This window comes from Nymphaea colorata, chromosome 12, assembly GCF_008831285.2.
Source record: "Nymphaea colorata isolate Beijing-Zhang1983 chromosome 12, ASM883128v2, whole genome shotgun sequence".
NCBI lineage: Eukaryota > Viridiplantae > Streptophyta > Magnoliopsida > Nymphaeales > Nymphaeaceae > Nymphaea > Nymphaea colorata.
Window position 1 is genome coordinate 3,198,462 of NC_045149.1, and position 17,501 is coordinate 3,215,962.

Below are 17,501 nucleotides of genomic sequence, written 5' to 3' on the forward strand. Positions count from 1 at the left end.
GACCTGATTTGTCCTTAAAAACTAGAGTTCTTTTACCAAAGAAATCCTTAAAACTGTAGCTGATTTGATTTGAGAAAATCAAATTATTTTACAAAGACACTAAGGGGGTGTTTAATAAGGGAAGACATTTTTGATGAAATGGGAATTGCGGTAGTAAACAAAGAATCTTAATTTCAAATCATTGGCTCATTTTTGAATCAAAATTCCAAAATTATGATTCTACCATAGAGGGTGGAATTATGATTCCAGAATTTTAGAATTTTTTCATCTCTCCTTAGGACTCATGGCATGATGGTTTTAATTTATCAATTCTAATTCTGATTCTTTTCTATCAAGAACATCATTTTCAATTTTGAAATTAAAATTCTAGACTATAAAACACAAAGGGAAACTAGAACTAGGATTTTCATTTCAATTCCAGATTGAGGTGGAATTTTGTTTCTAGAATTTTAATTCTAGAATCAGAATTCAATGCTGTCAAGCCCCCCTAGAGGACAAAGCTAAACAAAAAACGAAACAAGTTTATAAGATTCCTAACATAAAAGTTAATCTAGAACAATAGAAAGTCCAACGAAATTAAAATCACAAATTAGGGGGAAAGTTTTCGGTTTTATTAAAGGAACCACCTTGGCCGACGAGTTCTAGAGAGAATTCCAAACAAAAGTAGTGTGATATCATCAAACTTTGGCCTACCTCCATTTTAATATGACCTAAAACAAAAATTAGCCTACTGGAATAACACTCAAAAAACTTGAAATCAACAACTAAACAACAAAATTAAAAAGCAAAGATCAACAAATTTTGGCGGTTCTATCAAGAGTGGCCATCCAACTCTTTGACCTACACATACCCTAGACATAGGAGTTACAGCTTGCTGGTGGATGGGCCCCTTATCTTTATTGAACAAAATCAGCTATATAAGGAAAGTTTAGCACTATATAGATGTTAATATTCACAAAAAGAAAAGGTCGAAGGGTTAACTCAACCCTCTAAAACACCAAAAGTTAAAGACCCCTATGGACAGCTGTTAGGCTGCATGAAAAGGTTGTCTCTCTTCTTGAGATGGGCACAAATGAAACCATCAAAATTAAGAGTAGGATCCCCTTTCTCCACCTTAACTTTGTGCCTCTCAAAAAGCTGCTGCAAGAGACCCACACTTTTCTGCCTTCAAGATGTTGATGTAATGTACACACTAGTACATCAACCGAAGATTTGGTAATGATCTCACCACCATAATCATGGTGGTAACTGAAAATCTTCTCAAGAACCTTTACCTTACTCTCCAACATGCCTCTTCTAGGAGATAGCAAAATTGACACACCTCTAACTCCTTCATTGAAAGATAAATACCTGACAACTCTAATGCTAGCTGCCAACTTGAGGCAAAAAACTTCAATGAGGAACATGTTATGGGCCAGTACAATTGCCAAAACTTAAGCCAGTTTGAATCCATAACCAAAGCTTGCCTTCATCTTCCTTGGACCACCTGATTCTCATGAAGGACTCAACGTAGCTTCTCCAAATTTCATCTTCAATCTTACTACCTTCTAATGAGATATTCTCATGCTCCATCTTGTTTTGGAAGCACCAAAGCCACCCGCAAACAAACAGGAAAAATATTTTCCAGCATTTTTCATCCTCTATTTGCAGTTTATCTCTTTATGACTCCATCTCTTAGTTTCATATGAAATCTCTCTAGTTGGAATAGTGAAAACTTTAAATTTAGAGGTAATCTACCTCTACATTTCGTTGGTCAGCCTCCACTTACTAAGGAGGTGATCATTAGACTCTTCAGCCTTCCTACAAAAAAGACAACAGTTAGCAATAGAAATCCCAATCTTTTGAAGCTGATCTAAGGTGCACAGCCTGCCCTCACTCACTAGATATGTGAACCAACATGCACTGGTTGGAGCTTGCCCCATCCACACAGCCTTTCTCTAAGCCTCAACTCTACTAGAGACTCTAGAATGTTCCAATATATCTCCAGCCTTGCTAAAAGCCCTCTTACTATTCTTCCATACAATCTTGTCCTCTCTTCCAACAAAACCGATTTGAACCTTTGGATCCTTCCACATAAGGATCTTGTCCTTAATTGAGATGTTAATCTCATGTTCATATACTCAATATATCTCCAGCCTTGCTAAAAGCCCTCTTACTATTCTTCCATACAATCTTGTCCTCTCTTCCAACAAAACGGATTTGAACCTTTGGATCCTTTCACATAAGGATCTTGTCCTTAATCGAGATGTTAATATCATGTTAATACACTCCCACTGATTGCCTCATTGATCCATCCAATTAAGGGATTCCCATACCACACATCTAACCAAAACAGACATCTTCTCCCATCTCCAATACTCCATTTAATTTGGTTTTGGACATAGCGCCATACCCACACCAACCCTTTCCACCCCAGGATCATTTGATTGGGCCATTCATAGAGCAGAGGCTATGCTTTTGAAGATATTCCCTTTATACATATGAGCCCAAAGCCCTTCATTTACTAACATCCTAAAACACCTACTAGCCAGAAGAGCGCTAATCCATTCCTAGTGGCCTTGGACACCATAAGCACATCCTCAACATATATAACAATGGCAATCTCTTGGTTGACCTTGTGAAGCTTACGAACCTAAATTTGTATCATCCTAACATTGAGTTGAATTTTTCTATTGAACATTTCCATGATCATGATGAAATGATAAGGAAACGTTGGGTCTCCTTGTTTGACCCATTGCTAGGCTACGAACTTGTCCCCTAGACAACCATTCACTATCACCTCTTAAGTCACCGAAATGACACACATCATCACTCTCATGATCCATCTCGGGTGAAAACCCAACATATGCATACTATTCTAAAAGAATCTCCAAGAGACTCTAACATAGACCTTTGAAAGGTCTAGTTTAAGAACACAACCCCCTTTCTACCAAAATTCATTTGATTTGACCACCTCATGTGCCCACAGAACATTATCCTGAAACTGTTTGTTTTAAAATGTCGTCTGACTTTTTTGCACAATACACAAAAAATGTCCCTCATCCTGATCACTAAAAAATTATCAATAATTTTGTAGCTAGTATTGCACAAGGACATGGGCCTATAGTCTTCTACTTAACTGCATTAGGAGTTTTAGTAATCAAGCATATCATAGTGTGATTAACACTTTTCGCTAAAAGTCCTTTAGTGAAAAAATCCTGAATAGCAGCCACCAAGTCATTACTTATGATGTGCCAACATTATTGATAAAAAAAATGGGAAACCATCTGGCCCCGCTGCGCTATCCTTGTCCAGACTAGTAATAGTAGCAAAAACCTCTTCTTTAGAAACTAGCTAAGAACAGAGACATTCTCCTCATCTGTGACTATGTCACCATTTTAAATCCCTTCAAACATATCACCAATTATTTTATGAGACAAGTAAGGACTGAAAGTAAGCAGGGTAGACTTGAATAATTTGGTCTTCATCTCTAACAACCTCACTGTCAATATAAGTCTAATGTGCCTTTGGGTCTTCCTACAATCGGCCACAACATGAAAGAAATGTTGTATTCCTGTTCAATGGCCTCCAAGTAACCATTGTCTACCATATACATACTTTGCTCAAGAAGAGTTCACAACAAGACAATGTGGTTTTCAAGCTTACCAAAGCTATTGGCATTCCATTTCATCAAACCATCCTTAACCATAGTCAACTTCTTCACAAATTTAAGTATGGGGCAGCTTAAAATAGTCTTTCGCCATTCATTCCTCACAATCTCCATATCATCAAAAGCCATAATCCACAAATTCAAAATCTTGAAAGGATGATGGCTTTTGCTTGTGTTCCTATAGAAGTTGGATTGGTACAAGAGCCCACTATGGTAAGAGCTGGCTAACAATTTGACTTTAAGGGAGCCAACCCATCAATTCAGTAATCCATATGTCATTCACAAAGCACCAACCGAGTTTGCACCAGACATTATGACCAAATTTCTTGTGATTAGACCAAGTGAACTTCCTAGGAGGTTCTTCCACTTCTAACAAATTGTAAAAAAACATGAAGCGTTTAAACGCTTGGCATGGCCTCACCACAGGATTGGCCTTAGTCTTATTCCAATTCTCTAACATCGCATTAAAGTCTCCAATCACCACGCAAGCACCATGAACCTTGGACACAACTTCTTCTAGATCGATTAGAATATCAAGTCTGTCGAATAACCTAGTATGCAGATATACACTAAAGACAACAAAGTCCTTATTATTTTCCAAATCATGAAAACACACTCCCACCCAATAAGAGGCCACCACATAGCTGAGGAGCTCTATCCATCTTTTCCACATACAGAACACCGTACCTTTCCTGTTGAGGGAGGCTACATTGGAAAGAAAGTCATAACCTGTAAACGGAGGCATGGAGATCTCTACCTTGGACGAGTCCACCATGAAGTCTAAAATGAAATCAATACATGGCTGCCCTTGGCTAATAATATTTTTAAGCTCTTTTTAGGCCTCCAATTTCGCAAGAGCCCTATCATTCGAGTAGAAGATCTTCATTAAGGACTCCATGAAAGTGTCCATCCCTTCCTAGAAATAACTTCTTCAAGCTACAAGAATCAGGTCCCCCCTCTCCACATCCTGAGGTCTTCTTGTTCTTGGAGCTCAGGGAGTGAACCATGTGCAGGTCAACTAAGCTGGTCAGCTTTAGTGGGGGCCTCCCTTTCTTCCCATTCCCTACAAAATAAATACTTTTGTGAGATCTGTATTTGGAGGGGACTTGAAGGAACAAGAAACTACATTCTTATGATTTAACACTAGAAAGCTTCAGGATAGGGGTCTCCTTCTCCATGGGAGACTCATCTAATCAAACACTGTTATCATCCCAATTTTTTCCAAAATGGGTGTATTCCATTTTCACTCAAACAAAACTCTTAATTATTTCATTTGGATTGAATTTCTGGACCCTAAGCCCAACCCTAGACCCAAAACAAATTCACGTCTATTCAATCCAAAATGAATCTCTAGACCCATGTCGGAGTCCAAATGCAAGATTCAAATCCAAAATCCAACTCTTAGATCCAAATTATATCTAAAACCCAAGTTTAGATCCAAATCAAGAATTTCAAACTCAAAATCTGATACTGAGATCAAACAAACAAAATTTGATGTTATTGAGCACCATGTGCGCATGCACAAAACTTCTCTTTGTTTTATGTCTCATTCTTGCACAAAAAATGTGTTTTTGAGCTTAAACAACTCACTAGAATGCGTCAACGACCAATCAAACCCAATTTAGATCTAAAATGAGTCTGGAATCACTCAAAACTGAGTTGGCCCCATTTGTAACAAAAACCCTTTTTTGTACACATTTAAGAAAAAGGTTTTTTACCCCCTTCATTTGAACCTAGGGGCAAAATCCACCCTTTATTGGTTCAAACAAGACAATAAGGGGGGTTGGGGGGAGCATTTTACCCCCTTCATTTGAACCTAGTGCGGCAGGTTCGCATGCTGACTCTTCAGGCACAATAGTGCCTGGCGCGCAACAACGTTGCAGCCGTGCGTGGGCAAACGCACTGAGTAGGGGCCTACACATTATGTAGACCCCATTTTAAGCTAAAAGGGCAGTTTTGGGCCTATTGGATGGCATTAGCCCTGCCCACACCCCAAAAGGGTTTGCAGGGCTAAGAGCCAATCCCACTTCGTCAAAGCCTATTTTTTTAAAAAAATTTAAATAATTCAAAATACTTGAAATTGGCATAAAAATATTGCTAAATTGAAAAAAATTCAAATTTTGAGTTTTGGCTCCAAAACTCCTTATAAATACCTCATAATCTTCTCTTTCACTTGAAGATTTAGAGTTTTTCTTAGTTCTTTCTTTTCATTTATCTCTTCTTCTTTTTCTCCAACCTTGGGAGTAAGCTTCTCTAAGTTCCAATTATTCAAGGGACCATGAAGAGATCTCTTGGAGGAATATCTTCATCATCTTGGAGCTTCACTTGAGACGACCCTAAGATCACTCAAAGGAGACTCGTTCCTAAAATCATTTATATTAAGAGGTATGTAGTCCTCTTCTTGTTTCCATTTATTTTCATTTTCTCTTGCCACCTCCCAATGGATGTGCATGAAAACTTTAAAGATTTCTTATCTACATTCCAGAGCTATTTTTGAGTGCACCCGGAGTATAAGCAAGGGAAATAACTTTCATTTCTTTATTTATTTCTGAAATATGTTTGTTATATTGTTTTATTCATTGTTTATGTTGAGATGATGTTCATTACATGATAGATTAATTTTTACTAATTAATATGCAAATAAACAGTAAATTGTCTAAATCAAAGTGTTTTATACTCTCAACTGATTCTTCAAAACTTTCTCAAAAATTTAAAACATTAAATCTTTAATATTTTCTCAACCCTTGAATTGATTACCCATGATAAAGGCACCAGGAATGGTCAATCCACGTACTAACGAGCGAGTGTCTTTCTCTTTCATTTCAAAAGATAAAATAAAATAAAATTTTTCTGAAGCACTCCAAAGGCTAAAATAGATTTTTGAGGATGCAAACAAACACTTTGATTGATAAAGTAACCCTTAGAGAACCTAGGCAGACTTCTTTTCTCCATATCCTCAGATGATAAATGCAGATTGGAAACACAAAAGGGATTTGAGAGATCAACATACCTTCTAACTGCCACAAAGTCTTCCCAGTGTATACTCCAGGAAGGCTACTGTTGTTCTTCAGCTTCCATTTCTTCCCTTTATCCTCTTCTTGTATGGCCTTCCCGCCTTTCCCCCATGGTCGGTAACTACTCAACAACACCATTTGCAACCTCAATCTCCTTACCAAAATCTTTCCATGTCTAAATTGACTCCTTAATCCTTTCATTGCTAAGGGCTGCAAAACAGTTTGGATAAGCTCCACCTGAGCTAAATGGTCCCCGTCGAACCACATTCCTCTTTTTTGCAAGGATCTTAGCCTTACAATAATTGTCTTTCACCGCTCCATCCCCACTGACTTTCACATGGCACATATTATCAAAGTAGTACATCGTTCCACATTTTTTGTAGTAGCAAACTCTAGCTTCATAAAGCACCTCATGAACATGCTTATAGTCTCCATCTGAGTGTTGCAATTATCTACTCTGACAATCATAAAAGTCATGACCAAGAGATGAATTAGTCAAACTAGTTGCAAAACAAATCTGGGGACCCGACAGGAATAAGACCGACTGTGGGCAGCCTTACATGCTTCTCTGATGAGATTTTGACTTGCTCTAACCTTTGGCATGATCACTGGACACTTGACAATCTCTCAATCAAAGAAAAAACACATTTACATGTAGTGAATGTAAAGACATGAGAAACGTAAAAAACAAAACACAAATTTGCAACACCTAAAACTAGAGAGACAACCTTTAGTAATGCATGGATTTCATTGATAAATATCATTACAAACAAAAACTATGTGTGACAAAGTATGTTACTAAAAGTTGTGACACTAAATCCATTAGTGATGAAAATAATATTTGTTACTAATGATCAAGGATCTGCAATGGAAAATCTTTGTTATTAATAATCTACGGCAATAAAACCTGCATTGCAATGGTTTGCATACATGCCGGTGGGAGCAAAGTTTGATATCACATGCAAAATATTTTGTTGCAAATTGTCTAACTTTTCTGTAACGAAAAGCTGTGTGACTCCAAAAATTGGTGCCATGCGGTTACAATTAATACATTGCCAAGAAAGAGGTCTCCTATAATTTTTATTGAAGAGAAATTTGAGTTGTAAAATGATTACGATAAATACCAAACATGCCTAAACTAATCAAAGCCACTTGAGCATTTCAACTAAAGAACTGCACAAAGCCTAAACTAATATTGTTCATAATGTACATGTTCTAAAGATGCAACTAATACTATTCCATAGATTGGTGCGTGCAGCCATTTTAGTGATCTTGAACTCAGTATAATGCATTGAATGCATTAACTGCATCCTGTTCAACGACACTGCACTGCACTTGTTCAACCTAGGCTAGGCTTGGATAGCAAAAAGCTAAAAGCATCAATAAAAAATCTTAAAAATAATGACAAAATAGTTTTATTTGGCTGGGAAAGCTAAGCACACATAGAATAGAATTCAGCACTTTATATTTAGAATAACAAAAGAAACTTACAACCAACTTTGCATACTGCATATCCACTTCTTTGTCAAATATGTATGCTTTGAATGTAGGCACCACTTTTGACATTTATCACAACAAACAGAATGATCAGAATGTGCATCAAACATTAAACCATTTGCTGCAACAGAAGGAGCTGAAGCTTCACCACTCTAGACAGCTACCTTTCTGCACCACTTTAGATTTGGATTTTATAGACTGATTTATTTGCATCTCGAAATGGTGGTTTTGGAAAATTGGATATGTTTAATCAAATGATATTGGATATGATCATGAAACTTAGATTGGGTTTTCAAATTGAGATTTTAGATTTGAAATACATTTGGAACATTGTTGATATGGCCTCAGGTTGGGCTTAAATCCATTGAAGGGAACGATCCTTGGACTAAAGAGGCATTTGGAAGGAGATCTTGGTGATGTATCCACTTCAATCACAAAAGCGATAATCCTTGAGGCGCAAGCCCAAGAACTTTTTCCTTTTAGAGGCACATAAATCAACACTCAATACTCACTGAGGTGGGCCTTAAGTGGTGCATCGAAAAGATAATTAATAGGGACTTGAAACTTTTCCGCCACATGCTCAAGTAGAAGCTTTAGAAAGTGGATAATTGTTTAAGATTTACAAGACTGTGATAAGCATCAATAAAAAATCTTAAAAATAATGACAAAATAGTTTTATTTGGCTGGGAAAGCTAAGCACACATAGAATAGAATTCGGCACTTTATATTTAGAATAACAAAAGAAACTTACAACCAACTTTGCATACTGCATATCCACTTCTTTGTCAAATATGTATGCTTTGAATGTAGGCACCACTTTTGACATTTATCACAACAAACAGAATGATCAGAATGTGCATCAAACATTAAACCATTTGCTGCAACAGAAGGAGCTGAAGCTTCACCACTCTAGACAGCTACCTTTCTGCACCACTTTAGATTTGGATTTTATAGACTGATTTATTTACATCTCGAAATGGTGGTTTTGGAAAATTGGATATGTTTAATCAAATGATATTGGATATGATCATGAAACTTAGATTGGGTTTTCAAATTGAGATTTTGGATTTTAAATACATTTGGAACATTGTTGATATGGCCTCAGGTCGGGCTTAAATCCATTGAAGGGAACGATCCTTGGACTAAAGAGGCATTTGGAAGGAGATCTTGGCGATGTATCCACTTCAATCACAAAAGCGGTAATCCTTGAGGCGCAAGCCCAAGAACTTTTTCCTTTTAGAGGCACATAAATCAACACTCAATACTCACTGAGGTAGGCCTTAAGTGGTGCATCAAAAAGATAATTAATAGGGACTTGAAACTTTTCCGCCACATGCTCAAGTAGAAGCTTTAGAAAGTGGATAATTGTTTAAGATTTACAAGACTGCTATGCCCAGCCGGACAAAATTCTTTGTTACTTCTTTCTCTGCACTTGCTCCTCTTCCATTCCCTCTTCTTCCATAGGCCAATTTGGCTCTTCACACTATCACCTTGCTTCACTAGTGGTGCGACAAACCCTTGAAGCAATCAATGCCTTCGGTCTGGCTCAATAGAACAAATGCATGACCTTGCACCTAGACCACACTACTAGAGAGGAAAACATGTCCTTTGGAGGCACAATCTAAACCTTCACCATTGTGCTGCCTACATCGACGTGCCAATAGCCCCAGACATGGCTGCACTTGATTGTATGTGGGAAAACGTGCATGGTTTGGTCCACAATCAACAATCTTTGGATGAATGTTTGAGGTGTGGCACTTTGAACTGCATCCAAGAATGATCACAAAGCTCATCTCAAATGGGTGGGTGGTATGCCTTGACGATATGGCCTGGAATTAGCCATCATTTGATAGTGTATGCCTGGCCTTGAGCAGTATCAACTGATAGAAGTGTATAGCATGGCAACAATGGAGCACGATTATGGAAACTCTTTGATATGGTCTACAACCTCCTCAAGAAGTAGCTGCAGTAGAGTTACATATTGCACAACGACACTCTAGATGCAGCGGTGTTTCTGGCAGTGCAACTATGATAGCATTGACCAATAAACTGTAGGTTCAAGGCCCCCAACATCCAACATAGTGGTGCATTGGTAGTGCACACTCGAACGAAAATACTAGGCAAGGTGAAAGCCGGGCTTTGGTGGCCAAGTGAACTTCTATCAAATAGGTACAGCAACATGATTCTCCATGTGGCAAGGGCTGACCCATGTGTCTATTCTATCAACACCTTACCTAATGGAGTGTGCTAGCAGTGGAGATCCTAGGGGAGTGAGTGTTAGTACCGTACGAAAACATGTGCCCTTTGCATTGGCATGCAGATACATACTAGCAACGATGACCTAGATCTTTAACTTGGTTCAAACAATTTGTGTCCTAAATGTAGTTTAGTTTTGATTCTTGAATCTTTTGATGTTGTGGAAAGTCTCGTACTTTGATTTTCTTGGGAATTTGGTATTCGGCCCTCCCCTAGCACCCAACAGAGTACTGAATCTCAAGGTCCAACCTTTCTTTGATCTCGACCCACTCTCACTAGAATTCATCAGGCAATCTATCATTATGACTCACTAGAATGCTCACTAGGCACACCATGGTTGTGAAAGGGTTTTGCCATTCAAGCCCGGCCACGATATTAGTTACTGGAGACTACTGGACCAGGAATTTTCTTTCAATGGAGGTTCAATCGCTTTTCGTCCCTAAGAACAAGGCAAACAAGGAACTCATTCTTTTATTGCTCACATGGACCTTGAAACTTAGCCGATTACATTCTTGAGATCCTACGTTCACTAAACTATTTTATAGCCAACACCCTTTGAGTTGCCTCAAATTCTCCTATTACAAGAGCCGGTGCTATCTTGGTGCTACTACTCACCCAAGTTCACATCCTTGACCATGAGGCCCAAACTTTCAGCCATGCCTGACAATCTTCCTAATGGCTGTACTATGAAGCTCTGTCATTTGGCCATTTTTGGGCCTTAGAGCTGTCTTCAAAGCAGGTTGTGCCAGTGATTTACAAGCCCTCACTTGCGAGCGTGCAAGCAATGCCACCCACTTGGTTGACCATTAAGCCATGTCCAGGGCATGGGACGATCCTCGCTACACTTGCACTCAGCCCATCCAAATCTTGTTTGAGTCTTGGCCTCCATGGCCCATGTCCAAAAGCGTGTCTTCCACAATAGAGGGACTACATGTAGGTGCATGCCGCATGGGACTTTCACCCTGCATGCACGCACGTTATTCTAGAATATGTGCACAAACGTATGGTTTATTTTGCCAACGCTCCAAGGCCACGTTGTTGATTGCTTGGGCTAGCACAGATGTCACCAAGTGCCACAGCCTCAGCGATGCTTCACTGACCCTTGGCACTCTGAGTGCTCAGCCACAGCCATCAAAGAAGGGATCTTATGGAGGGCTTGTTTCACACAAATCAAATGATGAGTGCAACTCATGTGAGACCTTCGGAAATAACTCGAACTGGTGGTAAATCATGAGAATGATGTCTCGCGTCCAGCATTCCATGCAAAGCAAAGCACATTGAATGACATTCACTTAATCTGTTTCACTTATACAAATTGAGGTCATTTGCCAACTCAGAAGATCAGTCCTCCCTAGGTAAGCTCAAGTAACTGAAATCGACATTGGATTGAACGGTCCAGCTCATTATGTTTATGATAAAGATACAAAGGATCAAAAGATAATGATTTATTGAATTGTGGAATCAAGTGAATGGAGATCATGAACAGATCTTAACAGCGCATTAGTCGCAAAATAGAAAAAGGAAACGTTAGCAGGGGCCACTGTGTTTAACAAAGTTTTAGAATTACATTGGGGATGTAAACAGTTAGACTATGGATGAGAGGCATTATTTTTTGCAAAACAAGTTGCCATATTTAACCTGATTCAGGATGAAGTTACATTATTTTGAACCTTTTAATTATTTCGATTTTAGTTTATTTGATGACTCACAGATGAGGAATCTTCAAGGAAATTTTCCTTCATATGCTATATGTTACAGTGAGAAGGGAGGCCTGCTTCACAACCTCATCAGACAAAAGTGGCACCAATCGAGGCAAAAGCTTCCAGATTTTTGCCTGTCTAGAACATATTGACAAGCTAATAGGAGCAGCTCATTTCACCATGCCATCTGCGATGGCCATTATTATCGAAAAGAGAAAATTTACATGGATTTAATTATCAGCTGCCTACTTTCCCAGCTTCGACTAGCCTGGCCCGCAAGGATTCGGGGTCCGCAATCTTGTTGATGCTGAAAAATACAAACACGGCCCATGTATCAGGAATTGCTTCAAGCTCAAGCATACAAGTATATGAAAACAAAAATGGACACTAGGACGCATGAACAAGATATTGTAAGTATATGTTCCAGGCCTTTCAAGAGATCTTTAACATGGCTGGGATTCAATAAAATGTGATAGTGCTAGAACTATAAAAGAAATGCACAACTGAATTTCAATTTTTTTTCGTACATGTCATTTCAAAAATTAATACGAAAACAATTTTGATCAAGACTGCCCTTCTACGATCATAATATTTAAGGTACACTCCTTAAATATGTAAAAGTAGCCACATCAAAAACCTGTCAAGTGTGACAAATAGGGGCTTGGGCTCTCAATATGCAGCCCAGCAAATGAGAATCGCCTTCATCTGTTTAATGAAAATGCTATTTGAATCAACCAAAAACATGTTATACCAAATAATCAACTTGAATAAAGGATAAATGGCAACTGGGAGTTTGAAGTTTGAAGTTTGAACCTAAAAACTGACGTTAACAATTTACTGTATATTGGATAATCATCCACAAAACACTAGAGCAATTTTGACCACAACCAATTAAACTTGCAGCTTAAAAGGAAAAAAAAATGAAAATGCAACAATAAACTCACCAAAATATGGAATCCCCACTTGATGCTTTCTTCCCACAAATCCAATCTGGAATTAGCTCTACCAATAGTTTCAGCTGTTCTTCAGTCTCTCCTGTGCAACAAGACATTAAAATTGTTTATTTCTAGGCCAACTGAGCAACAGCCATGAAGAAACAGAGAGAACTAGAACTGCTGATCTAAGAAATAATTCGACCACAACTAAGGACCCCAATTCACAGAGGTCGTCATCATAGCAGTTTTATCATGTCAAGAAATCAAGGCATTAGCAACCCTTCAAGGTTCCTTCCTTGAATCCATTAGTTTTGCTACTAGATGCACATAATGACAGAATAGGGAGGCCAAAAAAGCTACTTCAGACAAAATAACTTTTACAAGTATAGTAGCATCTAAGAGTATTGAAGCCTGAATACATACTCTGGTCAACAATGTCAAGGTTCTGCGTAGTTATCTTGAATAAGAGCTCCTGTTTTGTTAACACTGAACATTTAGCAGACTGAAATATGAGATAGATCATATCAAATAACTTGGGGAGCTTGATCATCTTCTGATGCAAATTCGCTTCAGGAATCGCTGCCTCATTTTCCACCCTCATCTTCTCTTTCGCTTCCAACTGTCCACAAATACAAACATCAGAAGACAAGAACAACCAGAAATGTGGTAAAAGAATGTATTAATAGTTTTAAGTAGTTGAACAATACCGACTGAAGTAGTGTTGAAGGAAGGGATCTAACAATGTCTTCATCCAGAGAAAACCTTCTCATTTTCCTTTCTTTCTCCATTGAGTGTACGGGTGAAGGAAAATTTAATGTTCGCTTAATCATATGCCTTGGTGCTTTGATACATGGTGTAGCATTGCTCTCTGGAGTCATTTTAGCTCGCTTAGGGGTCGATGGATCAGGTGTGTTAGACATAAGCCTTGCTGGAGTGCAGTCAATTTGTGACAAACCAACCTCAGATCCAGCAAATTCTTCTGCATGAGAACATGGTTCACTCTTCATCTTTGAAGGAGCAAGTGGAGTTGAATAAAGGCCCTGGCAGTGCATAGAATTTTTCTCTAGGTTTGAATCAGTGCAAGTGGAAAATCTTGATAATCTTTCAATGCTGAAGGATGTCAAATTGGAGGCTGCAACATGTTTGGCAGATGACCTCCAAGTATTAGGCGGTGAACTAACAGCATTGGAGATATCTTCAACATCGGAGCTGTTTGGTGTGGTCAGAGATAATAACTGGGTTTTCTCAGATTTTGAAAAGATAGCTCTCTGTGAGAAGCGTTTTTGGAAACTACTTGTAAAACACCCTAAAGGTAATTGCGCGGGGGTTTCAATTGGTGAGCTACTAGCACTTGAAATTACTGAGTTCTTTTCCGTGCCACACTGGTTGTTAAGCGTTGCTTCACTCAGTATTGATTGTGTTCTTTGATTGAACGGTTCTGGTAAAGTTTCTTCTGGGATTTCATCACCCTGAAATGCAGAAAAGTGTCCTAATTATCAGAACCAAGAAGCTTCAAAGGGCTATGCCCTTCAATAATTTGGAAGAAGACAATTAAGAAAGACCTAATGGATTTCCTTTTTCGTAGTGAGTTTGCCGAAGAGAAATTAAAAAGACAATTATCATCAAGAAGGCATTACCTCTGGCCTTGATTTTATAAATGTGGACAACCGAGATCGGACCACTGTGCTTAAAGCCAAGTAGCTGTCTCCATTAACCCCAAGTATGCTGTCTTTTAGTGCGTCTGGTTGTAATGCAACCAGAAGCTCAGACTTCACACAGCTTGTCTTCTCATCTTGTACAAGTGTGGTCCTAATGTCAATGGCTTCTGGCATCAGATATTTTAGCTGCGCCAGTTGACTCTGAGAGAATCCCCTGCAAAATAGAGAAAATAAGCTCCTGCTTTGCTGTAAAAACTTTCGAAGACGGACTAATTTCCATTAGAATGACAATTGAACTCACTTATTAGTCAAAGCCTGAACAGATGAACAAATATTCGCAAAAGTCGACGCATAACCTTTCAGCTTAAGCAATCTTATGGAACTGACCATCGAATCAAATTGATTACATAAGCCTTCATACCTGAAGATCAAAAAAGAAATGTGCGTTCAGATGATGATTGGTAATGAGAATGCTTGACTACGAATAATCACTAAACAATCACGAACAAGCAACAAATTTTAACAATTCTAATACCAAATCCCATGTAGTATGCTAACTGCTATAGATTACTCGCAGCAAATATTACATGAAGGCTCTCCAGCTTCAACAAGGGAAAACAGTATCAAAACACATTAATACTTCTGATGTACTTGGAATTCTGTCAAATCCCCCCTACAAACCCATCGCTTATGAAGAAAAAACCTAACAGAAGTTGACAGCAATGCGGAATAACTATCTTCTTTTTATGAAAAGTGAACTAAAAAGAAGAGCAATGATATTGCTATAACATTAAGTAGTATAAATACCTGTGGCGGTCTAAGGTAAAGATTGCAGCGCTACAGATACAACAAGGGGCAAAATAACAACCGTTGATATCTATAATTTCATAAGAAATCGCGTCTATAAACTAAAAAAATGTTAAGCCACAAAACAGCACTCACTTTGATGGGAGTTTGACCATCGGTTTCCGTTTTGCAACTTTCACAGAGGATTTGCATTGCACTTCACAATCTTTCTTCTCCACGCAGATGCTTTTGGCTATTCGCCTCACGTCTTCCACGGATCGCGCATAACGCCGATTTGGCCGCGAAGTCGCAGGCTTCTGTGGAGTCTGCAAGGCGCTGGAAGGATCTGACGACTGCGGGTTCTCGCAATAAGAGCTGATCCCCACCTCTGAGCAGGCGAGTTCCTTCTTCGATATGAAACCCAACATCCCTGAATCCATTGTCTGATCGCCTTTGTTTGATCCTTTCGAAATCTTAAGGGAACGGATCTCCGCCGCGGCCGATCCTTCCGAAATCTTCCGAGAACGAAGCTCCATAGCAGCTGCGTAGAAAGAAACAGAGACACAGAGAGAGAGAGAGAGAGAGAGAGAGAGAGAGTTTAGGGTTTCGCTTCGCTTCTTTCGGTGGCGGGCGATCAGGGAGAGCCAAATAGGAGCATTTTGGCGGGATAGTTTTGGCGGGAGACTGGTGGGACCTTCGTGCTTCCCTCCAAAAATGGAATGACGGAAATGGCCTCAGTGCACGGGAGGTGAATCACCAGCATCTCGGCCGTTCGAATACACCGCTGCTTGGCCTGCGCCCTACGGCCCAAGTTCCGGTTGATTATATTGGCCAAATACCCTACTCGTATTCCAAAAAATAATACACTTTATTTGACTCGGATCCTCATAGCAGATATGTTTACCTTTTCGGGTTGGGAATGTAAATGATGTTGATTCAATTTAGGTATATATATATATTTATATATACATATAAAGTTTGTAAAAAGTAAGAGGATACGGAGTTAGATTTGATATGACTTAAATTAAGAAAAGTATCTTGTAATTCTATTATTTAACCGCAACCAAGATCCATATATCTGTCCTAATTATTTTGGAAGATCCTTACGGCATGGATTCTAAATCCATCTAGTGACCATGTGCCCACTCCCTGTCGATTGTCTGTGCTTGGATTCAGTAGCTTCGGATGTGAGGAGCGTCTAATGCAGAAGAAAGTTGCATTTAGATTCGACCATTAATTGCACTTTACTGCATTAGTTTGTTACCAAATTCATTGCAACGACCACACAGACTGGTGGTGTTGGCCGGTGCTTATAAAAGCCTAAATAACGAGTCACATGTTTTCAAATGTGCCTATATTTTTTCCTTTCAACGAACGCAGACACTGTGTATATATTTTTCTTTTCACACGTACTGTATATACAAAAGAAAAATCCACCAGATGCTGGATGACTGTAACTTAAATTTCACCACTAAAAGAACTATAAATCATTGCTAAAGCCATCATAAACTATATATATATATATATATATGTGTGTGTGTGAGACCAAAAAAGAGTGTGTCCAATAGTTGCTAGATTGTTAAAATTTTAAAATTCATCGCTAAAAAAGCTTTAAGTCATCACTAAAGTCACTATAAATGTTGCCGCACATAAACCCTAACTAATGCAAATTTAGGGACTGTTTCGTATTGTTGCCGGTCGACTGTGTCTTGCCCGGCCAAGCCAGTAAAAGGTAATGCTGCTTGGCCAGCTTAGGCATAGTTGGAAGGCATGTGGATCAATCGGTCGCCGAGTCAAGCAGAAAGCAATGCACGTGGAATGTGCAGCGCGGTGGTGCAGCGACAAGGCGTTTAAATGCATCATGATCAGCAGTCCCTTTGGAAGTGCAAGTCCGTCGTTGGGGAATCCAGTGGGTTCCCCACGCGTAGTGTTTGGATACACAAGGGGGTGCGCGTGGGTTAGGGGCAATTCCCCCAGTGGGCGCATACGCTGCGTTCCACAACCGC

At 39.0% G+C, this 17,501-nt stretch overlaps 1 protein-coding gene across 1 annotated transcript; it reads right to left on the reverse strand.

The window, feature by feature from the left end:
• Positions 1 to 12,128: 12,128 nt before the first annotated feature.
• LOC116266033 (CDT1-like protein b) lies at positions 12,129 to 16,129 on the reverse strand. The gene is made up of 7 exons (XM_031647099.2): positions 15,652 to 16,129; positions 15,011 to 15,130; positions 14,689 to 14,923; positions 13,759 to 14,520; positions 13,475 to 13,670; positions 13,061 to 13,151; positions 12,129 to 12,423 (listed from the first exon to the last, which is right to left on the reverse strand). Exons 1-7 carry the CDS (start codon positions 16,029 to 16,031, stop codon positions 12,354 to 12,356), a joined length of 1,854 nt encoding a protein of 617 aa, XP_031502959.1. The 5' UTR covers positions 16,032 to 16,129; the 3' UTR covers positions 12,129 to 12,353.
• Between the last annotated feature and the right edge of the window lie 1,372 nt (positions 16,130 to 17,501).